Genomic DNA, 25,016 nt, shown 5'->3' on the forward strand with positions numbered 1-25,016 from the left:
GCACTTCTCCTAGACGCCGCTCTCTCTATAACATATCGCCTTTTCCGTCTCCGTTTTGTTTCATCTCACAGCTGACCGGAAACATGGCTCAAATCACGGAGGTCTCTTTCTCTTCCTTTTCTGAATTTTTCATTCTTCCGAATACTTTTTGGTTAATAAATTTTTCTCGATTAATGTTAGTTTCTTTTCCAATATAAGATTAGCAAGGTTTTTTTTATGAAGTTTTCTGAGTCCATCTTTTTGTAATGAATTTTTACAGGGAGCTACGGATTCAGTGGATGCGATAAGGTTCGAATTCATGTCAACAGAAGAGGTTCGGAAACACAGCGTTTTGAAGGTCACCAACGCCAATTTGCTCGACTTCATGGACCGCCCTATGCCCGGTGGATTATACGATCCCGTTTTAGGCCCCCTTGAGGACCGAACTCCGTATGTTCTTTAACTTTTCCTCAAGAAAGAATTTCTCTGTGTAATTCGGTAAACATGTTGACTGCATTCTATATAGACCGTTTTGCTTCCAGAAACAACTGAATGCAACTTCATCAACTGTAGATTAAATTGCATTTGTTTTGTTTTGTTATGATGTTTATTTTTTATTTTATCGCAGTTGTAAAAGCTGTGGTCTCTTGAAATTAAATTGCCCAGGTCACTGTGGCCACGTTGATTTGGTGTCTCCAATTTATAATCCTTTACTCTTCAATTTTCTTCATACAATTATCCAAAGGGCTTGTTTCTTCTGCTATCATTTTAGGGCAGACAGGACTGAGGTAAATTGTTTTCTAATGTTCTTGGATTCTTTTGTTTACTTCTCTAATATATATTTTCTTTTGGATTTAAATTAATTTAAGGTTGAGAGATGTGTTTCTCAATTGAAACTCATTGGAAAAGGTGATATTGTTGGTGCCAAAAGGTTAGATTCAGACTCAAAAGATGCATCTTCATATCCAGAGAATAGGGAAGGGAGCCAAGATCTAGGTTCTAGACTGCATGATTCCGAGTCTGTAAAGGCGAAAGAATGGACATCTCTTCAGCTTACAGAGGCAATGTCGGTTTTAAATAATTTTCTGAAAGTGAGGTTCAAAAAATGTAAGAACTGTGATGCGAAGAATCCTGCTATTTCAAAGCCCACTTTTGGTTGGTTTCACACGGTATATCTCTTATTTTCCTTTTATATTTTCTCTTGAAAAAATAAAGTTAAATTTCCCACTATACAAATTAGTAAATGTTGAATCGATTGCCGAAACAATTTTGCTTCAGTATTAGTACATATACAACACTTTGGTTTTACTTTCGTTTATCCAATATAGTAGTTCATATATGTATATTCATGTCGCCTATTTCCAAAATTCCTAATAAAATATATATTATATGTTTAGAAAGATACCTCTACGTATATACTCGCATTTTCATATATAAATTTCAAAATTATAAATATTTAACATAACAAAATTAAAAATCAAATAAATAAAAATAGAATATGAGAATTTTGTAAACAATTTTAGTTAGGTTCAACTATCCAATTTAATGAAAATATTTGATTTTTAAATGAAATTGTGAAAAAAATAATTAAAAATGATCATGACTAAGAAAAGTTAATAAAGTAAAACGTGTGAAAAATAGAAAACATCTTGTACTGATAGTTACTAATCAATGTAGGCTGGTATGATCAGAACTAACCATTATGACAACTTAAACAGTGTGATATTAGTAGTATTTTGGTTTATCTCAAAACTGGCACTACTAGTTTTTACAAACACATTGATCGTAGCTCAAGGATTTATGTGTGTGCAGATGATGTATGTGGTTAATTATGTTTTTCTCTTCTGTTCTAGTTCCTTGTTTTGTGTATGCATTACTATAAATATTTCATTCAGGATGAACATGCAAAGCGATCCCATGGTGGTTTCATTTAATTTGTGTAATTGAGGTGGTTGCTGTAGTCTTCTTTTCCAACTTGGAGAACTTCTGGGCATCAGTGGTTCAATTCTTATATGTTCTTAAATTTCCTTGTTTCTAACTTCAGAATGGCATGTCTGGTTCGCAAATGAGGGAAAACGTTATCAGAGGGTGCAAAATGGCAGATGCTTTTTCTGGTGAAGCTGGATCTGAGATAGCAGATGGCAGCGATGCATCTGGCTCTGAGGATGGTGTTGAGATAACAAAAATGAGGACTTCTGAAACTGGAAAAGCTAGTAAAAAGAAGGATAAAGTACCTCTTGAGTTCATGAAGCAGAAGAATTTGTTTTCAGGACCGCTTTTGCCATCAGAGGTATGATTCTTATTTATGGAAAATTTTCTGGCATTGTTCTTGTACTTGATTTCATGAGTAAATTATTCATTTTAGAATTCTTAATCTGCTACAGGTTATAAAAGTTATAAAACTTTTATGGGAAAATGAGATTGAACTTTGCTTGTTGATCAATGATATCCAGCAGCAAGGGTTTGGAGAGAAAGTGGGTTATTCTATGTTCTTTTTGGACTCCATTCTTGTACCTCCTATTAAGTTTCGCGCTCCAACTAAGGGAGGTGATTCTGTAAGTATCTATATTTGATAGAATTTCCTTATTTCTTTTCAAGGGGGAGGGAGGTTTTGATAAAGCTTGGTTAGCTCATTGATCCTTATTACATGTTGATAAGGTGACTGATGGCTGGCTTTTGTTAAATTATACTAGTGCACGTAGAAGAACAGGAATGGAGAATTGGGATGGGTTGTTGGACATACATAAGATTGGAAATGGGATTTTTAATTATCTTTCATTTCCTTTCTTTTATTACTTTTAGCTATCCGAACAACCTTTCTATTCCTTTAATAACTTTAATCAAAACATAGCCTAGTATTCTGAGAGGCTCTTATAGATGCCATTTTTTCACTTTCAGTTAGCTTTGATTGTTGAATATTTGAAATTTATATTTTGGAATTTGGATTGCCTAGCTTTCTTTACAATTTTCTGTTTCTTTGCTATTGCTGTTGCATCACATGGAGTAGGGCTTTACTTTCAGGAATGAAAATCTGCTAACATCGTTTTCCATTCCCCACCCCCTGTAGGTGATGGAGCATCCTCAAACTGTTTTACTAAGTAAGGTGTTGCAGGCTAATATATCACTGGGAAATGCTTATAACAACAATTTGCAGAGTTCAAAGGTTATAATTAGACTATGGATGGATCTGCAACAATCAGTAAATTTATTGTTTGATAGCAAAACTGCAATGAGTAAGTACAGTTTCTTCCTGTGTCTCAAGGTTCACTTTTTTTAGGTGAGAAGATCTATATAAACTGCTAGTTGCTTGAACTTTATTAGCAAAGTGTATTGAACCTATAGTAGTTGATGCCGTACTGGTACCAGTGATAGTGGCTGGTATGTCTTTTTTTTAAGAAAAGAAAACTGTGTTAACATTGTAACATTTCAGATATTGTATCTGGCTGTATCAGTTTTACCGGTCCATACTAGCTTGTACCATCTTGTATTGGCCTATGCGGGTACATACTGATTTGAATTGTCGCTATAAGATTTATATTTATTTGTTTTTCAATTTTTTACTTATTTGATTCTTTTAACCAATTTCTTGTACGTTTCTAGTTGTTATAATTTTATTTTCATATTTTCTTTCAAAAAGAAGATATATTTAATTATTTAGACATTGAATCTAATTAATAATAAATATTATAGTTTTCAAATATTTATATACTTATTTTATTTATTTATCATTTAACTATTTAGATATCAAAGATTTTTATATTTGAAAATTTGTATTTGTATATAAATATATATTTTTATGTAGTTTAAATGTATGCCTGTGCATAAAAAATGTTGGAAAATTTGGAAATGAGCTATTTATCTCGGACAGGGTGCACTCAATTAGACTGATTCCAAGGGTGTGTAATGGGGAGACTGATAGTTTAGCAAAGATGGGAATTGGTTGATGTTTAGTCGTTTCCAGTGCATTGTATCGTTTGAGTTTAGGTTTTTGGTTGTCTGTTGAGTAGCTTAGTCTGTTGTGTTTTTTCAGTATGGTGTTTATGTTAAATCTTATGTAATTCGAAGGGTAATAAAGTTTCTAAGGCACTCTTTTCCTCCTTCTTTAATCAAGAAGGAGGTTTTTAAGGAGGCCTGTCATTCTTATCAAAAAAAAAAATTTATATATATGAAAAATATTTTAGAAATTCAGAAAACCGAAACAGTGTGCCAAAATGCATCGGGTGCTAATACCAAAAGAAAAAGGTTATGCTCACCGTTATAGTGCTGCCTAATTTGACTGACCATAGTGTTGGCTGGTGGGTCTCTTGAGGATGCTTTGAGCTGAAGTTTACTCTGCAATTGCGAGGTCTAAATGTAGGCTGGTGTATCAGTTTTGTTCATCTGGGAAAAGGGTTCATTGAAAGCTAATTTAGATTGTGAATTGGTATATATCCCTAGCTGTATGCTGCAATTGAAGACACATGACTGCACCGTCCTTTTGCTTCCGCTTCTTTTCATGTTGTACATCCATGGGAGAGGATGACTGAGGATATTCTGCTTGCATCTGAATTATGTGTGCAATACACGGCATGCACATGTGGCCTTTTGCTTTAGACTAATTATACTGCTGTTAGATTGAGATCTTTTATATCTTTTATATGTAGTTAGGATATATGTCACTTTTTTTTTGATAAGATTAGAAGGCCTCATTAAAAACCTCCTTCTTGATTAATGTAGTTAGGATATATGTCACTTAAGTAGTGAACTCTCTATTCTTTACGGCAGGTCAAAGGAGAGATGCGAGCTCAGGAATATGCCAGTTGCTGGAGAAGAAGGAAGGCATGTTCCGTCAGAAAATGATGGGGAAAAGAGTTAATTTTGCATGCCGATCTGTTATATCCCCTGACCCTTATCTGGCGGTTAACGAGATCGGTATTCCTCCGTATTTTGCTTTAAGGTTAACATATCCTGAGGTAAAATCATTGTACCATTTTAGTCCATCTTGTAGATTATTGTATATTTAGGATTTCTCTTAGAATTATAAATTATTGCAATGGAGTTTAATATGTGCAATTTAGATTATTAGGTTCCCTTTTTCATGTATTTTGCTTGGTCTTAAATCTTGAGATTGGCTCACGCTTGCCTATCAGAGATACTATAATTTTTTTTTTCTGTTAATCTTACAATGGCTGCTTTTCTTGTAGCCATTTACAACCTTTTGTTTAATATGAGCCTTATTTGATAGGAGAACTTTTGCAATCATAGGATAAGCTAGAAATTTTCAGTTTCCATTATTGTAGAGACAACTGTTATGCGAAGATAACGTGAGTAGATAACAAGAAGGCTTAATTAGGACATGAAACCAAATTATTGAACTTGTATGTCAGTTTTATGTGGAAAATGTTCATGGCTTGTAGCTCTGCATATGAAGATGTATATGTATTTTTGGACTGACAATAGGGGATTAACACCAGGTTAACCCAGTTTGATGTATGGAAGTTGCTCTAAATGAAAAAACAAGTATTTACTTCGAAACACCTTAAGACTTGTTAAGTTCCGGTCAAACTCTTTTGTCTATGCATTGTTGATAGACAAATGAAATACTTCTCTCTCTCTCTCTCTCTCTCGCTTGTAAAACATCAAAGAGAAGTAACTATTGTTCTTACAAAATCATGAATCATATTTACTGATTGTTTTCCAAATACATATAAAGAAGTCTTAAGGGTGGGGATTGTTTTCCAACCTTGATACTCTATAAAGAAGTCTTAAGGGTGGAGATTGTTTTCCAACCTTGATACTCTCTGGGCTAAAGTGATTTTAAACTTTAAATTGCCTTTGCTACCATTTAAAATGCACAATTGAATTATGCGTAGAATTTCCTATTAGTAGCCATGTTACCAAATTAAAATATTGGTAAGTTTATTTTGACAATGATGCTTAGTTTCAGATGTTTATGAAATTTCTCTGTACTGCTTTTCTGGTTTTGGAAGTAAATCCCCTTGGAAGTGTACTTGAAAACCATTGCATTCGGGTTTTTATTATTGCTTTCCCCCCCACTTTAACTGTTGATGTTTTTGCAGAGAGTGACTCCTTGGAATATTGTGAAGTTGAGGGAAGCAATTGTAAATGGCTCTGAAGTTCATCCTGGGGCTACACATTATGTTGATAAGTTGTCCACCCAAAGACTGCCACCTAAGAGAAAAGCACGTATTTCCATATCTAGAAAATTACCATCATCAAGAGGAGCTATTTCCCAACCTGGAAAGAATTTTGACTATGAATTTGAAGGAAAAATCGTTCTCCGGCACTTACAAGATGGAGATGTTGTGTTAGTTAACCGACAGGTACATGGACCTTATCAATTACTTTTAGTGCTGATCCATTCAGGTTGTCAGCTCTCTTAAAAATATTGAAATTTGCTTGGTGCAGTGAAAAATATAGGGAACTGGAATCCTCTGCATTTTTTCATGTTCATCTCTGAATATATGAGAAAAGAATATGCAAAATGATAATTGTAGTTCCATTTTAAATAAAAGACTTTCACCTGTTGTGGGAAAGTTTTGGTGTCCAATCCTCTCATGTAGTCCATCTTATTTTGTCCAAGGACTTTCCGTTCCCATTCTTCATTTTATTATCTCGCTCCTAATGTGCATCTGGTTAAAGGATAACATAAAATTTCTGGCAAGCATTTTTTTTATAGGAAGGGTAGGCCTCGTTAAAAACCCCCTTCATGATTAATGGATCACAAGGTGCTCCTTAATCAGCGGAAGGAGGAAAAGAGTGCCTTATAATTCATTAATAACCGAAAGTTACAAAATTCTTAAAAAAACAAACATACAGACTCCCTTTACAATGACCAACAAACAAAACACAAGAACATCCTTAGCAAGACAGTAGAACTAACCAATACCAGCCTTAGCTAAGCAATCAGTCTCAATATTGGCTTACCTAGCAACCCATCTAATAACACCCTCCAAATCCCTTAACCTAGCCACAATATCTTTCACTAGATCTATATATACATAGGGACAGCAATTGTTATTCTTAACCCAATCCACTGCTAGTTTACTGTCACTTTCCACAATATCTGGCAAGCATTTTGATATTAGCTTTTATAATATTTATTTTGCTTCGAAGGTTCTTAATCCCATTCAACATTTCTGGTTAGACACTAATCCTTGATAGACTTGTTTGTGGTCACTGCTTTTTATTTTTGGTCAATACTGTCTATTACTCCTAATTTACTGGCAGTAGGTGCACACACTAATGCCTGTTTTGGGACAGTGTTGCTGTTGTTTTTGGGTGTTGTACTCTGTAAAGAAATGAAATTAGACCTTTTATGTTGTGTAAGGTAATGTAGATCTTCATGAGCTAGTGGATCGTGGTGTTTAATTATTTCATAGCATACTAGTTGTGTTCTATCTTGTTAAACATCTTATTTATCTCCTTTGTGGCTTTATGTTTTAGTGTAATTTGCTCAAGAAAAAAGATATAACAATGTTCTATAAAATTGCAAAGTATTTGCATTTTATTGAATGAAGGATTGCACTTTTCTTTGAGGTTTTCTACATAGCGTGAATCACGTCTAATTAAATACATCTTTTGTTGCGTTGTTGTTCCTTGAGTTTGAGTTTGATTCGAACTTTTTTCTTGCAGCCTACGCTTCACAAGCCGAGTATAATGGCACATGTAGTTCGTGTGTTGAAAGGGGAGAAGACAATTCGTATGCATTATGCAAATTGCAGGTTGGTATTTTATGAATTATGAATGATACACGCATGTTTGAGTAAGAACTATAAGAGATGATAGCATATACATGCAGTACTCTATGTATATGAGGGGTGTGTGGACTCCGCACCCAGTATACCTGATCTATGTGGCTCACTCAAATGAGTTTGAGGTGTCTTTTTTGTTTGGCACAATGGTGCTATGCCACACTCCGGCACTCCTTAACATGGAGTACACCTACATGTACATTACATTCATGTAATTTGTTAGTAGTTAATGTTTTTCTAGTAGGACTAATGAATCATTTTTTTTCTTCTGATTTCAGTACGTACAATGCTGATTTTGATGGTGATGAAATAAATGTACATTTCCCACAAGATGAAATTTCTCGTGCTGAAGCATATAACCTCGTTAATGCAAATAACCAGTATGTCAGGCCCTCGAATGGCGAACCACTTAGAGCCTTAATTCAGGTTCTGGATGCATATATTGATTTTGCTTGACAATGACTTTTTTTGCTCCACCTCTTGATATATAATTGTTACCTCTCTTTATATTCTTATTTTTTTTTTTAAATTTAGGATCATATTGTAAGTGCTGTTCTTCTCACGAAGAGGGATACTTTCTTAAGCCGTGATGAGTTTAATCAGCTTTTGTATAGCTCTGGTGTTTCTGGTTTTACCCAAAGTTTCCTCTCTGGGAAACCCGGTCAGAAAGTATTAATTTCAAGTTCTGAAGAAGGGATGATGGACATTCTACCTGCAATATTGAAACCAAAACCTTTGTGGACAGGGAAACAGGTTGGTAAACAGGCTAGGAAGCTTTTTATCTATAACTTATTTTTCTGTGCATGAAACTAAAATTGTAGTAAATATTGCTGGGAGTTGGCGGATGTAAATTAGGGTTATATAGATGCATTTCCTTCATTTAAAGTTGAGAAATGAGTTAATATGTATAGATATATTACCCTTGGCATATGGTCCCTAACGTTTTAGTCTATGCTCTCTTTTCTATGGTATCAAGAAAATCTTACATTTGGCTACATATTACTGATTGTTTTTTTAGAAAAAGATTTCTATCCCTTTACCTTTTCCTCATTTCTTTTGACTATATTTATCCATTTTTCTAGGTCATAACTGCTGTGCTAAATCATATTACGAGTGGTTGCCCACCATTTACAGTGGAAAAAGCTGGGAAAACCCCACATGATTTTTTTAAGAACAGATCAAATGATAAACCAAACAATGGCGGAGCAAGCAAAGATGCTGGAAAAAAGTCAAAAAAAGAACCTGATGAAGAAAAGATATTGATTTTCAAAAATCACTTGGTTCGTGGTGTGATTGATAAGGCCCAGTTTGCTGATTTTGGTCTAGTTCATACAGTTCAGGAGCTATATGGCTCAAACACTGCAGGCTTTCTGCTGTCAGTATTCAGTCGTCTATTTACAGTTTTCTTGCAGGTAAGCTTGCTTTAATCTCTATGAGTGTGTTTGGATGAAGGATTTCAAGGGGGATATTTATTTTCATCAAGATATTTAACATCCCCACAATGATTTTTATTGTTTGGGTAAAGTTAATGGAGATTTTTAAAATTTACAATGATTTTAAAAGTGGATTTTGTTATCCCAAATCCTACCCAAAGAGGTGATTTTTTAAACTTCCCCCTAATTTTATTTCATTTAATGCATCGGGTCCCACTATGGAATAAAAAAAATAAACTTCAAAATACTATTTTTATGTTTTATATTATTATAATTATTTGTATATTTTTGCAAATATAAAGATATACATATTGCATATTTTTTATGTTATTTATTGTTAATATCATTACTTTTCTTTTATAATTATTTTTAAACATATATTTCTAATAGCCTAGTTTATCTAAGACAATTATTTGTCCAAACTAAATAATTATAAATGCTAGCATTCTAAATATCTCCAAAATTTTAAAATTCCTCATTGAAATGCACCCAAAAATTCAATGCTTAATATAACAGTATGTGGAATTTGTTGTTCAAACTTGCTTGATATAACATGGATGACGCAGATGCATGGTTTCACATGTGGAGTAGATGACCTTTTGATAATGAATGATAAAGACGTTGAAAGGAAAAAGCAACTTGAAGAATGTGAAAAGAAAGTAACAGAGGCACATTATGAGTTATGTGGAGTCAAGGTGGATACTGATATAGGTATGTTTAGATTTTGAATGCTTCTTAATGTATCCCGTTTTTGTTGTAGGTTAATGTCAAGTTTGTCCTATTTATGTAAAAGTTTAAATTTTGCCTTCGTTCGAGGTTAACTTTACTGAATTTTTGCTTTCATGTGTTTGTAATATTGAGTTTGGGTCTTTCTTAGATAGTCATATCTTCTTTTATTGGTTTAAGCAAATGATATTTGGGTTGGTGTAGCATTTTGGTGCTACATAGTAGCTTACAACAAGGAATTATTGAAAAAAGATCTTGCTCGACTTATTTAGGGGTTATTCTGAATGTTCGAGTTATAATTTTTTTGGTTGTAAATTTTTATATATTTACATTAGAGAACCTTTAAGAAATACTCTGCTGGTTCCTTAAATTTTTTGTTAATATAATAGATGTTCTATTTTGGGTGTATGTCTAATGGGGAGTGGGTGTGGGATTAATAACTAAGGAGGAATTTAATGGATAGTGAGTTTGAACATTGGATGGAAATGATGGTATTGTTGGATAATTTTCGTCCTCTGATGAAGGGTGAAGACCGTTTTGCGTGGAAAGGTAGTGGGGATGGTGTGTTCTCGGTTCAATCTTGCTCTAGATTATTTTCAAGTTTATCAGACTCAGATAATTCATGGTTGGAGATTGTGTGGAAGGGTTTAGTTCCACCAAAAGTGGAGATATTCCTTTGGCAAATTATTCATCAGAAGTTGGCTGTCAAAACTGTTTTACTGAGAAGAGGAGTCAAAGATATCGAAAACCCACTATGTGTGTTCTGTGGAGTGGAACCAGAATCAGTCAGTCATTTATTTTTTTCTTGCGTCCAGGTTTGACAGATTTGGGTCAAACTCCTCCGTCTGTGGAAAGTTATTTCAGTTCTACCTAATAATCCGAAAGGCTTCTTGCTTTCATGGTTGCAATTAAGACCTAACTCAGGTATTTGGAGATTTATTCCAGGAACTGTTTTGTGGTCTGTCTGGTTGTGCAGGAACCAGATTGTATTTGAGAAAGGCAAGATGGATAAAGCTAATCTGTTTTTTTGGTGAGGTATAGGGTGGCGTCATGGTTTTTAGCTAAAAACAAGGATGTGTCTATTCAAGTGGACAACCTTGTGGGAGATCTTGCTTTGGCGGATTTTTTTTTTGATAGGAATGAAAGGCCTCGTTAAAAACCCCCTTCTTAAATTAAAGACCTTGAAGAAAGGTCTTTAATCATAGGAAGGAGGAAAAGAGTGCCTTAGAATTTTTATTAATATTGAACATTACATAAAGGTTAAAAATAGCACTAAATTGCTTGACATAAGACTTAAACACTCCTCCTCCCACCATAAAAACCTACACACTTGGTCAAGAAAACCACAAATAGACTCTTACAATCAACCTATCCCGTTCTTTGCTAAGCTATCTGCCTCTCCGTTACACTCCCTTGGAATCAACCTTACTGAATAAACCTTTCCACAGATAAGACTCGAAATCTGATAAACAATAGGCGAGAAAAAAATAGGTGCCAGAGTCAGGGACTGAATCCATTCCACTGCAGACGAGCAATCACTTTCAACGATCAACCTACCAACTGAAGCCCACCGAGAATACAGAAAAATATCCATGCCTCTTTTTATAGCTTTTAATTCAGCAAGTGGGGGGATTGCTTGACCAATACTCTCTGAGAAAATCAAAAGAGTGCAACCATTCCAATCTCTTAATAAGCCTCCTATACCTCCACCCGAATCGTTCTGCCTAACAGCTCCATCGACATTCATCTTTAGGAAGTCTACTGGGGGGGTAACCACCGAAAGACAATACGATCTTTAACATTACAAGATGAAGCACCATCTGCAAGAGATGGATTACCAATCAGCACATCCTCTTGTATATTAATACCCGGAAATTTGGCATGGAACCATTTAGCAAGCCTGAATCTAACAATGAAGAACAGTGACACTCTGTCTAAAAGAATTCCTTCGAACACCATTGCGTTCCTATGTTTCCATATAGACCAGAAAATGACTCCCGGAATAAACTTCCAAATTGTAGATTTCTCCCTCAACTCACCCCAGGAACAATGCTTTGGCGGATATGAATAAGTCCCCCTCTAACTTTCGACTGTCAAGATTAAAATGGTGCCCTCCTCCTACCGGTTATTTTAAGATGAATGTTGATGGGGCTGTTAACTTTGACTGGAGAAGAAGAAGTGTTGGTGGAGTTCTTAAAGATGCTGATAATAATAAGATGGTTTCCTTCTCTAGAGCATTAGGACCTTGTTCTCCTATTCTTGTTGAGATTTTTGCGATCAAAGCGGGGTTAGCAGTGTTTTTTATTCAGTTTGGAGGGACAAAGGAATTCTGATTTTAGAAAGTGACTCGTTTCTTGCTGTGAAGTGGATCAACAGCCTGGAACTTTGCCCGGTTCACCTTCTTGATTTGATTACAGAAATTTAGAAGACAGTTGTGCATTCTAATGTTATTATTAGGCATATCAGCAGATGTATTAATGAGGAAGCTGATTGTCTAGCTAAGTCAGGAATTGGTTAGTGAGTGAGGTTCTTGCCCGATTCACCTTCTTGATTTGATTACAGAAATTTAGAAGACAGTTGTGCATTCTAATGTTATTATTAGGCATATCAGCAGATGTATTAATGAGGAAGCTGATTGTCTAGCTAAGTCAGGAATTGGTTAGTGAGTGAGGTTGTTGTTGTTATGAGTTGTGGTTCTGGTGTATTATTTTGGTTATGTTTCTATGTCAGGTAATTGTAACACCCCCAACCCGTACCCGACCCGGATACGAGTCTGAGGTGTCACATTGACTTTTCAAACTTTGACTCTTGACAAAATTCAAAGAAAATTTAAATATTTCATTAAAGTAAAAGCGGTTTAGTTACATAAATTGATCACAATACCCAAAATCAATCAGAGCATAACTAATTCAACCAATTAGTACTTGCCAACTATACTCAAAATAACCAAAAACATTTAAATTCTCTATTTTCTGATCTGAAATTTTGTAAGGGAGGTGCTGACCTGTCTTACTATTCTTCTATTCTCTTCTCGCTTCTGTAACCTACGTGTGAAACAATAACACGCTAAGTCGATGACTTAGTGAGGCATAAAAAAACACATATAATGAAATTCATACCCAATAATCATGCATGACTGCTTTATGCTATCAAATCATATAGCTCATTTACATATACATCAACATATATATGCACTTGTACCATGTCACGAGAAACACACATATCATTATATCAAAACATACATATTTATGTACAATCATATTATTATCAATTTGTATATTAGTCCTTATTTTTATACTCTTATCCATAATATCCTTAATTATCACATCATAGCACATATATCAGTTCACAACGAAATAAACATATAATCATACCAAGTTTATTATCTTATTATTTTTATAGCCCATGAACACATGTGAGAACTATAGATATGAGTCTATAGAGGTTGTGCACTAATGCTGTCACCACAGCTCGTATAAATGCACCGAAGTGCCACGTAGAATTGCACCGTAGTGCCGCGTAGAAATGCACCGAAGTGCCGCGTAGAAAAGCACCGAAGTGCCATATAATAATGTCCATAAGGACCACATATCATTCCTTAAGAATCATATATATATACTAGGGATCAAGTATGTGCCTCACAAGACTTCACACATGTTCCAAAGAATATATATATGTCCCGAAGGATCGCGTAGACCCTCGACTCTTGGCATGCCAACTATACTCCTAGCTCTCATGACACATAACATGGGCATTATCATTTATGTCATTTCACATGTTCAAATATTCATATTACCTGGGCACGTAGTCTCATAGTTTTTGAACATAACTCATTATCATATTTTCATATAATCACATAGTCACATAGTTCACTTACACATAGATCATTTCCATATAATTCACATGTTACATATCTCAGGTTCTTGTATTCATATAACATATAATCACATAGATTACTTTACATATACATGTTCTCTATAGTTTCTATCATTTCTCACACAATCACATTTATTCATGTATAGTATTTTTATCTAAACCGTATAATAATATACTCATCTCACCGAATAACTTCACCTGAATATCTTTTGTTCTTTCAATGCTTAAATCATATAACACATAAGTTTTCCTTATGTCATTTATGCTACTTATTCATATATCTTATGTTCTCTTAGGTAAATGCTACCTAACTTATCTCATTTTCCATTTATACCAGTTTAATCTATTTATTTAGTTAAATTTTACTTGAATCCTATACCATAATTCTCTTTAAATATACTTCTTCTCTATAACACTTATCTTATAGTTTGGCATCATCATTTATAATCAATTCCCTTCACTAATATATTATTCTCATATTACTCTATAGTCTAATCTTATTTAACTCATCACCCTTCTCCTGTAGTCATATAATCTATTATATTGATTCTTATAATTGATCACATTTACTATGTAACATGTATGATCACCTATCATATAACCTATTTCACATTCTCATGTAATCATATAGATCATTCATATTAATTCCTATAACTTATCACACTGCATGCATTCACACAAATCATTTAATACATACTATAATATATATATCACATATACCCAAATCAAACATATGCCTATGATCATACATTCAGGCCTTCTAATATAGGAAATAGACTTGTCGCAAGTCTTATTTCCGTTAAACATTATAAACATACTTGTATGCACTCACCTGGCCTCACTAGTCAATTTCAATCTCTTATCTTTCCCCTTGATCGATCTTACTTGTCAATGATTCCGGAACTTGATTAGGCTCTGAATCTACATAATTATACATTTTAAGACAATTATTAGATACCTACACCTTGTAATTTGATACTAACAACTTAAACGAACTTATTAACCAATATTCACACTTTTCATTTAGGGGGTTCCCTACTATGGGGGTATCGATTCCCTCATGACATTCTGGAAATTTTTGTTCGTTTGAAGGGGTATCGGTTCCCCTTGAATGGGTACCGATTCCCCTAGCCCAGAAATCATATTTTTAGCTCGAAAATCACTTCATTTTCAGCTCAACACTTCATACTTCACTCCCTTTAATATTCCTAACTTTCATACACATAATTAAACTCATTTCTACTCCATAATCACGGTTTAAACTCAAAATTCTATCATTTACATGGCATTCAGAATCACACTAATTTCCATGTTCTAAAACCCATTCTATTACTTCATATCTCTTAATTTAATCCTTGACAAGTCAAATTAAACTTCAAAATCTATTAACTCATTCTATTTCAAAAATTCACTTAAAAACTCATTTTTCTTAATTTCTCATAACTTGCTAAACTTTGAGTTTTAAGCCACCTAAAGCTTTCCTTAATCTTTCTTAACATCCCAAGAATCAAAACAAGTTTTAAAACGAAAGAATTAACCAATTGAAGACCCACTTACCTTATACAAGGCTTCACGGTGGAGAGGAGGAAGAAGAAGACTGAAGAATACTCTGGAGAAATTATCTCCTTTCCCACGTTTTTATATCCCTTAAAAAGAGAATAAAAATCTTCTCTTAGAAAAGACCATAATACCCTTGTTATTTCCAAATTTTACCATTAAATCCAACATCAACTTTCCTCAATTACAGAGGAATGATCATTTAATGAAGTTTGTGGACAACTTTCATAGAGGAATGAGTTGGGAGCATGGGGTCAACCATGCTTTCATTACTTTGATTCCTAAAAAACTCAACCCTGAAGTTATTGAAGATTACAGACCAATTAGTCTTGTTGGAAGTTTGTACAAAATTATCTCTAGAATCTTATCGAGGAGATTGGTTTCTGTTATTAAAGTTTTGATCAGCCTATTGCAATTCGCCTTATTTCGGGTAGGCAGCTCATTGATGCGCTTTTAGGCAAAGACTCAGTGGAATGGCCAATTATTTTGAGGTTATTGAAGATAATGGGTTTTGGAGACAAATGGATTTCTTGGATGGATTATTGTATCTTTTCTGCTTCAATTTCAGTCCTAATTAATGGTTCCCCTACTCAAGAATTTCAGATTGGCAAAGGGCTGAGACAAGGTTGTAGTCTATCTCCTGTTCTGTTTAATATTGTTGGTGAGCTATTGAGCTTAATGTTGAGTAAGGCTGCTACCCTTGGTCTTTTTGAAGGATTCAATATTGGTATTGAAGAGAATCTTTTTAAGTTGACTCATCTGCAGTTTGCAGACGACCTAATCTTATTTTGCAGAGATTCCTCAACTCAAATTCTGAATTTAAAGAGAGTATTGAGGGTATTCAGTTTAATTTCAGGGCTTCATCTTAATCTATCCAAGAGTAAATTGTTTGGTTGTTAATGTGGCAGAGGACAAATTAAAAGATTTAGCACTGGAAGCAGGTTGTGGGGTGAGATCTTTTCCTATGACTTATCTAGGTCTTCCGATAGGAACAAAGAAAAATTCAGAGTTATTGTGGGAACCAGTTTTACATAAAGTTTTCACCAGATTAGCAGGTTGGAAAGCTGCTTCTTTATCGTTGGCTAGAAGATTGGTGTTGATAAAATCGGTATTGTCCTCCTTACCTATTTTTTACCTCTCTATTTTCAAAATTCCGTTTAAGGTCAATCAGAAAATTAACTTAGTATTGGCAAGATTTCTTTGGGGTGAAGAATTTGACAAGAAGAGGGTTCATTGGGTGAATTGGAGTACGGTTTGTCAACCATTGGAAGAAGGAGGCTTAGGAGTATTGGACTTAAGTATGATTAATAGAGTTTGCTAGGGAAATGGGTTTGGAAGTATGCAATGACAAAGACTCTCAATGGAAAAAACTGATTTGTTGTATTCATAATGTCAGTATGGACTCTCTGTCTATAGGCAAGGTTGTTTCTCTTCAAGATTCATGGGTGTGGAGAGGTATTCGGAGTAACTATGAGAAAAAGGACGAGATTGGGGATTGTTTGAGATCCAATTCGAAGATCCAAGTGGGGAATGGTAGGTCAATTGATTTTTGGAATGATATTTGGGTTAATGGATCTACTCTTAAGATTCAATTTCCTAGAATCTATGCTCTGTCGACTAACAAAAGGGGAAAATTGGTTGAATTTGGTGGATTTGTAGCTAATGGTTGGGTTTGGAACATTCAGCTAAGGAGAAATTTGTGACTGAGAATTGGATCAGTGGCTTTCCTTAATGCTTTGATTGACAACATAACACCGAATGAATCAGTGGATGATTTTCTGGGGTGGTCGGGGAAAGGGGATGGTTGTTCTCGGTAAAATCTTGTAGAACTATCTCAAGCTGAACTGGAGGACATTTTCAATGGTAGAAATGGGTGTGGTCCGGATTAACTCCTCCTCGAGTGGAAACATTTCTATGGCAGTTTACTCATCAGAAATTGGCGGTTAGAGTGGAATTGAAGAAAAGAGGGGTCAATCTTGAAGATGTTTTGTGCCCTTTTTGCCACAAACATGAGGAATCAATTCGTCATCTGTTTTTTTCATGCTCGGTTGCAGAGGAGTTGTGGTATAGATTTTAAGGTTTGGGACATCTCTTCGGTCATGCCCCAAGATCCTCCTTCCTTTCTTTGCTCTTGGTCTTATCTAAGGGAGTGTTCTAATATTTGGAAGTTCATTCCAGGTGTTGTTCTATTGTCTATTTGGAAAGCTACGAATGCAGTGGTTTTTGAAAACTGGACATTAGATAATTCATCCCTATTCTTCATTTCCAGGTTTAGGTTGGCTAAATGGTTTTTAGCGAAATTTCCTCATGTTAATATTCAAGTTGACCTACTAGTAGGGGATCCATCGCTTGCAGACAATTTGCCTATAAAATCCTACAATAAGGAGAAGGTCTTAACTGGTCTCCGCCTCCTTCGAATTTCTTTAAATTCAATGTTGATGGAGCGTAAGAGGGTGATGGGCTGAGGGAGGTATTGGAGGAGTCTTGAAAGATTCGGAATGTTCTACTTTATACCTTTTCTTTTGCGGTGGGACCTGGTCCTCCTATGTTAGCTGAGCTAAAAGCTATTAAACAAGGGATTGATCTATTCATCGAATTTCTTTAAATTCAATGTTGATGGAGCGGTAAGAGGTGATGGGCTGCAGGGAGGTATTGGAGGAGTCTTGAAAGATTCGGAATGTTCTACTTTATATACCTTTTCTTTTGCGGTGGGACCTGGTCCTCCTATGTTAGTGAGCTAAAAGCTATTAAACAAGGGATTGATCTATTCATTTCTTCCGAATGGGCTCTGAAGGGAAGACTAATCCTTGAGACAGATTGTAAAATAGCAGTTGACTGGATTTTGATTCCATTTTCTGCCCCTACTTTTTTCAATACTTTAGTTGGGGAAATTGAGGCCTTAGTTTCTGCTAGGGGTATTATTGTTAGATGGATTCCTAGGACATGCAATTGGGAGGCTGATAAGCTAGCTAAAGAGGGTATTGGTTGATGTTTGAGCTTTATGGTTGTTTTGGTTTGTATTTTATTTCGGACAGTTTATTTAGTAAGCTGTAATCTTATGTAAACATGGTTTTTTAATATAATGAGGTACTCTTTTCCTCCTTCCGCTAGTTGCCTCTTTCACAAGAGCCAACTATGAGGGAGGTTTTTAATGAGACCTCCTTTTCCTATAAAAAAAATGAACTTTTAACTTATTTCGAAATCGAGCACATAGTTTTTAAAATTTGCAATTTAGTCACTGACCCTGATTTGGGATGTTACAGTAATCTTATGTAATGTTTGGTAATCTTATGTAATTATGGGTTATTAATATATTAAGGCACTCTTTTCCTCCTTCTGCTATTTGTCTCCACACAAGAGGCAACTATGAGGGAGGTTTTTAATGAGGCCTTCTATTCCTATCAAAAAAAAATATGGTGCGATATATTGTATGTTTTGAAGCCTGAAAGTTCCTGTTCAACTTCCCTTTTTGTTCTGAAATTTGAAATCATTCGTGTGATGCCATTGTGGGTAAAGTCTTAAAGAGATAATCCATTGGTGAAACACCAATGCAAGCTAAACAGTTGAGAAGTTCTCTGAACGAAGACCTAGAGTAGGATCAAGAAACATTCTTTTCCATGAATACAAAAGCAAACCTGGCACTTGCTCCTGACTACGAACATTTCTCAATTTGATCATTTACAGAGAACAATAAATTTGAAAGAGTTTATCACTCAGACTAAGATACTAATGTGAGCACTAACTTTAGTGTGTAAGGTGGAGTCCAAGCCAATATTTTGATACAATTGGAGGTTTCTAGTAATGGCATCACAATAGATAAATCATTTGTACAAGAATTAGATGGGTATCTGGAAAATCTGTTTACTCTTTGAGCTGGTGGTTAACTTTGATTGAAAGTGAGGTTGGGAAAGGGAAAGATGAGTATGAATGTCAACAGATGTTAATTGGAAACAATGATTTTAGAGGAGAGAAATCTGCTTTCTTATAAGATGGGTAAAGTGAAAGTGAACCAAGGAGAAACTAAATATCAAACTTATGCTGTGGCTGCAAGTCCTTTTTGGACGGAAACAAAAAATGATAAAATCTTTACACCATTTGATTTTTTTCTTTTTCTCATTTATGACAGAAATCTTTCTAATGCATGGAAGGTTATAAAAGTCTGTGCGGCCCTTTTATGTTTCTTTGATAGAATAATGGTTCGTTGTCTTTAATTTTTTCATATAATAGTGAATCACATTCAGGGAGTCACAGCCTTTTTAACAACAGTTATAATTTGTGTGGTTGATCCCTTTCATCTTTCTTGACTTCTTCATATGTCAGCAGTTGCATATGCATGCTAGTTTCGATTAATATCGTAACAAATATGTAATGTGTTGATGTGTTTCAGCTCTAATGGAATTGCAATTGAAAATTGAGAAAATGATACGTAGAGATGGAGAGGCTGCACTCGCAGCCTTGGATAGAAAGATGATTAGCGTGCTTAACAAGAACTCAAGCCAAGGTGTTCTTACTGACCTGTTGTCTGAAGGTTTAGTAAAACCTATGGGAAAGAACTGTATTTCTCTAATGACTACAACTGGGGCTAAAGGTAGCAAGGTAATTTTCTTCTTTTGACATAGTACTGGCTTTATCATATATTTTTTTGGTATCACTGACTTTTTCATGGTTGTTGTAGCACAATATGGTATTCTATGCACATGCATGTGTTCAGTAAGTAGCAGAGTTCTGTAGGAATCATTCACTGGCATCTGTCGCCAAGATTGGAATTTATCTTTGACTAGTTCTATGAATCCTCTGCGTACTTTAGTTGTTTGAGTTCAGGCCTGCATTCATAAGTGCACGTGGTTTTAACTTTATATTTATTTTCTATAAAATTATAAAGACTTTAATTGTACATACATTTATGAATATTATAAATGCCACATTTGGATCCTAGGACCTTCAAATTGTTTCCGGCTTTTAATTATGTTGTTCGATTGTGAAGATTTTAGAATTTCTGGCAGATGCTAAAGTTATTGGTGATTATATAGGAATTCATTATGGATAAGGTGTCCAAAGATAATTGTTGTAAAGCAAACGAAGTGTAACCTCATTCTATTGTCAAAAGAGGATAGCAAAGAGAACTTGTTGGTTGACTAACTATTTGCATTATGCTCCAAACAGGTTAATTTTCAGCAAATTTCATCTTTCCTTGGTCAACAAGAATTAGAAGGGAAGCGAGTACCGCGGATGGTTTCTGGGAAAACGTTGCCCTGTTTCCATCCGTGGGATTGGGCAGCTAGAGCTGGTGGGTTCATAAGTGATCGTTTTCTTAGTGGTCTTCGGCCGCAAGAATATTATTTCCATTGTATGGCTGGACGTGAAGGGTAAACCAAACTTGTTCTTCTATTTATCTTTGTTTCTTTTAGTGGGATAAATGCTTTTTCTTTTCTTTAAACTAATATTGAAATTTTACTAAAATTGTTAATTTGTGCTTGTTATGATCATATGTTGATTTGAAGTAAAGGTGGTACCTGAATATATTTATCTTATGTCATTAGAAGTCTTAGCTTTGATGGAAACTGGCTTTTAATTATTTTGACAAGTTCTTTATTTGACCCAGTGTAACATCTATTTAAGAGGCCAACTTGGAGGAAATAAACAAACTTTTACAGGATTTAAAATTCTCTTTAGCACGCCTAAGGTCTAAAAGTCGTTCGACAGGTTCCACTATCAATCTCCAAATACACAATCATTACAATTTAGTACAATTACATGGTTGAAGGTTTATTGTCATAAAGTTGTTTGGAATTTTCAATTTTGCTTCATGTATGAGGAGGCCAACTTGGAGGAAATAAACAAACTTTTACAGGATTTAAAAATTCTCTTTAGCACGTCTAAGGTCTGAAAGTCCGTTCGACAGGTTCCACTACCAATCTCCAAATAGACAATCGTTACAATTTGATACAATTGTTACATGGTTGAAGGTTTATTGTCATAAAGTTGTTTGGAATTTTCAATTTTGCCTCATGTATGAGGATCTTCTGTTTTATCATAGAGGTTGTGTTCCTGTTATTGTGCATAACTTTTATCTTTTGTTTTACAGTCTAGTTGATACAGCAGTCAAAACATCTCGCAGTGGGTACCTTCAGAGATGCCTCATAAAGAATCTGGAGTGTTTGAAAATCAGTTATGATCATACTGTTCGTGATGCTGATGGCTCAATTGTTCAATTTAACTATGGGGAAGATGGTATTGATGTCCATCAGACCAGCTTCGTTGAAAAGTTCGAAGCACTGGCATTAGTGAGAACTTCTACCTGATTTTTGTGTCTGAAGTGAACTCTAGTTAAAACTAGTTTCTTAGTGTCTTTCACTCTCCTTGTTTTCAGAATCGTGATGTGATGTCAGAAAAGCTTAGTTCTCAGCTTGGTGAACCTGATGATTCTGGAAAAATATTGCCTGATGGTCTTAAAGACAAAGCTGTGCAGTTTATAAAGAATAATCGGCACATGAAGATAAAGACCAAAAACTTCTTAAAATTATTGAATCTTAAATTTCTTTCTAGTCTTGCCCAGCCAGGAGAACCTGTTGGTGTGCTTGCCGCTCAATCTGTTGGAGAACCTTCAACACAGATGACGTAAGATTCTTTTTTTTTTAACTTCCAGGAAAACAGAAGTGAATGCTTTATTTGATATAGTGTAGTATAAATGACTTTATTATCAGTATGATAGTCAAGTGATGGCCATGGCACTAATGCTTGTATTTCTGAAGTTGTTTCTGATTGATAAGATGACACTAGTATGGGAAATTTTGCAACTGAGCTGAGGCATGCTTGCCATCGTCACTATTTTCCATAAATTTTAACATTGAAACAATTTGTCGTGCTAGTTCATGTTCTTCCTTAAGTAATTAAGTTTATTCCTCTTATAGTCCTTTGTTTAATAGCACGATTTTTCTGAAGCAAACTTCTTTATATTCTTGCATGCTACGTTTTTTTCACTTGGCGTGAGGATATATGCATCACACAAGAGTTTACTTTTATTTTTTAGGTTAAGCATGCATTATATGCTATTTGTGTATTTTCCTTCTTTTTCTTTGTCGATTACCTTTGGATATACTGTTCTTAGGCTGAATACTTTCCATCTTGCGGGGAGAGGTGAAATGAATGTTACACTGGGTATTCCACGTTTACAAGAGATCTTAATGACTGCTTCAGTTGATATCAAGACTCCAGTAATGACGTGCCCTTTGCATAAGGGGAAAACAAAGTAAGTTCCCAGGCACTTGCAATTTAAGTATCTCTTGATCATTTTTATAAATTGCTAGTAAGTTGAGCCTTGGTTGACCAATATTTATGAAGATTCCTGGGCTACTTATGAACCTACTAGAACCAGGATGCATAAGATCATTAGAAACCGGACTAAGACTGAGGTTCCCTAAAACCGTTAACCACCTGAAGATCCTAATAGCTCAAGTCAATTCAGACATTCACCTTCAGCTCTTGGCTGGACTGAGATATTCACTTTTATTAATTTAGTTAATTGGAATGAAGTTTGGGTTCAAATACAAGTTATCTGAAACTCAAGTTGTAATGAAAATAAAAGCACAAATCAATGCCCCTATTCCTTTTCCTTTCTTTTCCACCATTTCCTTCACAATTACATCTTCTCTTTCCCTTCACAATTGCTGCGATTAAGGAGAAAAGAACTTCGGGGGGTTTTGACTGTATGTGTATACCTTCAAATCCCAAAAGAAATTGTTTCCTAAACGAGGGATTGGAGATTGTACCTTTCTCCCTCGTTCCCCTTCCATGAATCCAATTTTCCCCCTCTTTACTGTAGTATTATGGTGTCTTTCAGGTGCTCTTTCTGCACCAGCTGCTAAGTTTCCCGGCTTTAGAGTAATAACTTCTTCAATGTATTTTGCATGTATAGGGAGGATGCCTTGCGTCTTGCTGATAAGATGAAGAAAATCACAGTAGCAGATATGTTGGAGAGTATGGGAGTATCTGTCACACCATTTGCTCTTGAAAATGGTGATGTTTGTAGTATCTATAAACTCAAAATGAGGCTTGGCAAACCCGATCGATATTTTAAGAACAATGATATAAAAACGAGCGATTGTCAGCACATCTTAGGGGTAGTGTTTTTGAGGGAGTTAGAGGATGCCATACAGAACCATCTGGCTTTGCTGTCCAGAATTTGTGGTATAAAAAATTTTGTGCCAGATTCACGACCGAATGCTTCAAATGAAACCGATGAAGACGTTCCTGAAAGCACTCGTGGGACTGAGAACGATGATACCGATGACGAGGAAAGGGCTGAGGATCTTGGTCTGGATGCACAAAAACAGAAACAACAAGTGACAGATGAGATGGATTATGAAGATGGTTCCGATGAGGAACAAAACGAAGGGCCCACTTTGGCTGGGTTGGAAAGTGAAATCGATATGTCCGAGGATGATAATGGAACTATTGAGAACGATGTGAATGGATCAGATAATGAAAAGGATGAGATTCCTGAAAACAGATCAAAGGAGGAAAAGACCAAATCAGAACCCAAAAGAAGAAAGTTTGTTAGGAAGGAGACCGACAGGGCGATATTTAGTGAGACAAAAGGATTGCACTTAGAGGTCCATTTTAAGTTTTCAAATGAACCTCACATTTTACTGGCTCAGGTGCTTCACTTTTTCCGAGTCGTTCATCGCAGCATTGTTTCATGTGTATATAATTGTATTAAGACCATTGCTTCTAGAAAATATACCGATTCGGGTTAAATATTATCTTTTCTTGCATTCTATTTCCTATCCTTGCACAAAGTTTAGTATTCGTTTAACTGATGCACACTTTTGGGTCTTCTGGTATAATCTTCTGCAGATAGCTGAGAAAACTGCAAAGAAGGTTTACATCCAGAGGTTCGGAAAGATCGACCAATGTCGAGTGACGGACTGTAGTGAGAATCAAGTGTTTTACTACGGTGAAGATCCGAAACGCAGGAAGAGTCTGTCCGACAAGGGAAACATACCAGCTCTTCACACAGCCGGAGTGGATTTCGGTGCTCTTTGGAAGATGGAAGATCACCTTGATGTTAGGTATTTATATTCCAACAACATCCATGCAATGCTCAATACGTATGGAGTGGAAGCTGCCAGAGAAACCATTATTAGCGAGATCAGTAACGTTTTCACGTCTTACGGGATAGCCGTGAATATCCGCCACCTAACGCTCATCGCTGATTTTATGACCCATTCCGGAAGGTATCGACCTATGAGCCGGCTCGGTGGTATAGCGGAATCTATATCACCTTTCAGCAAGATGACTTTCGAGACCGCCTCGAGATTTATCGTCGAGGCGGCAAGACACGGGCTGGTGGACAACCTGGAGACACCATCCTCCAGAATATGCCTCGGACTGCCTGTGAAAATGGGCACTGGATCCTTTGGTTTGATGCAGAAAGTGGACATCTGATATATTAAAAGCAGGGGAAATGTTTTTCATGTCCCGACTCAGTGAGTTGTTTATTAGGCCTGTAAGTTAAGAGCATTTGTAAGGTACCACATTAAATTTCTGGTTACTAGAGGCTTAAATTTTGAGGAAACGAATTATTTATTTAAATATTTTATTTTTATGGTTCGTGTTTATTCATTCATGGTGGAATTTATATCTCGGGTGTAGGGCCGTAAACTAGTCGAGTTGAACTCGAGTGTAGTTG

General features: G+C 35.4%; 1 protein-coding gene across 1 annotated transcript; it reads left to right on the top strand.

The window, feature by feature from the left end:
- LOC120143177 (DNA-directed RNA polymerase I subunit 1-like) lies at positions 1-24,856 on the top strand. Its single transcript, XM_039157569.1, has 21 exons — positions 1-101; positions 260-429; positions 608-767; positions 849-1,148; positions 2,024-2,269; positions 2,364-2,534; positions 3,047-3,212; positions 4,744-4,931; positions 6,039-6,302; positions 7,615-7,703; positions 8,012-8,159; positions 8,268-8,486; positions 8,816-9,145; positions 9,733-9,877; positions 19,713-19,921; positions 20,489-20,691; positions 21,411-21,609; positions 21,696-21,943; positions 22,434-22,574; positions 23,241-23,982; positions 24,182-24,856. Exons 1-21 carry the CDS (start codon positions 84-86, stop codon positions 24,770-24,772), a joined length of 4,947 nt encoding a protein of 1,648 aa, XP_039013500.1. The 5' UTR covers positions 1-83; the 3' UTR covers positions 24,773-24,856.
- Positions 24,857-25,016: the final 160 nt, after the last annotated feature.

This window comes from Hibiscus syriacus, unplaced genomic scaffold, assembly GCF_006381635.1.
Source record: "Hibiscus syriacus cultivar Baekdansim isolate YM2019G1 unplaced genomic scaffold, ASM638163v2 tig00110833_pilon, whole genome shotgun sequence".
NCBI lineage: Eukaryota > Viridiplantae > Streptophyta > Magnoliopsida > Malvales > Malvaceae > Hibiscus > Hibiscus syriacus.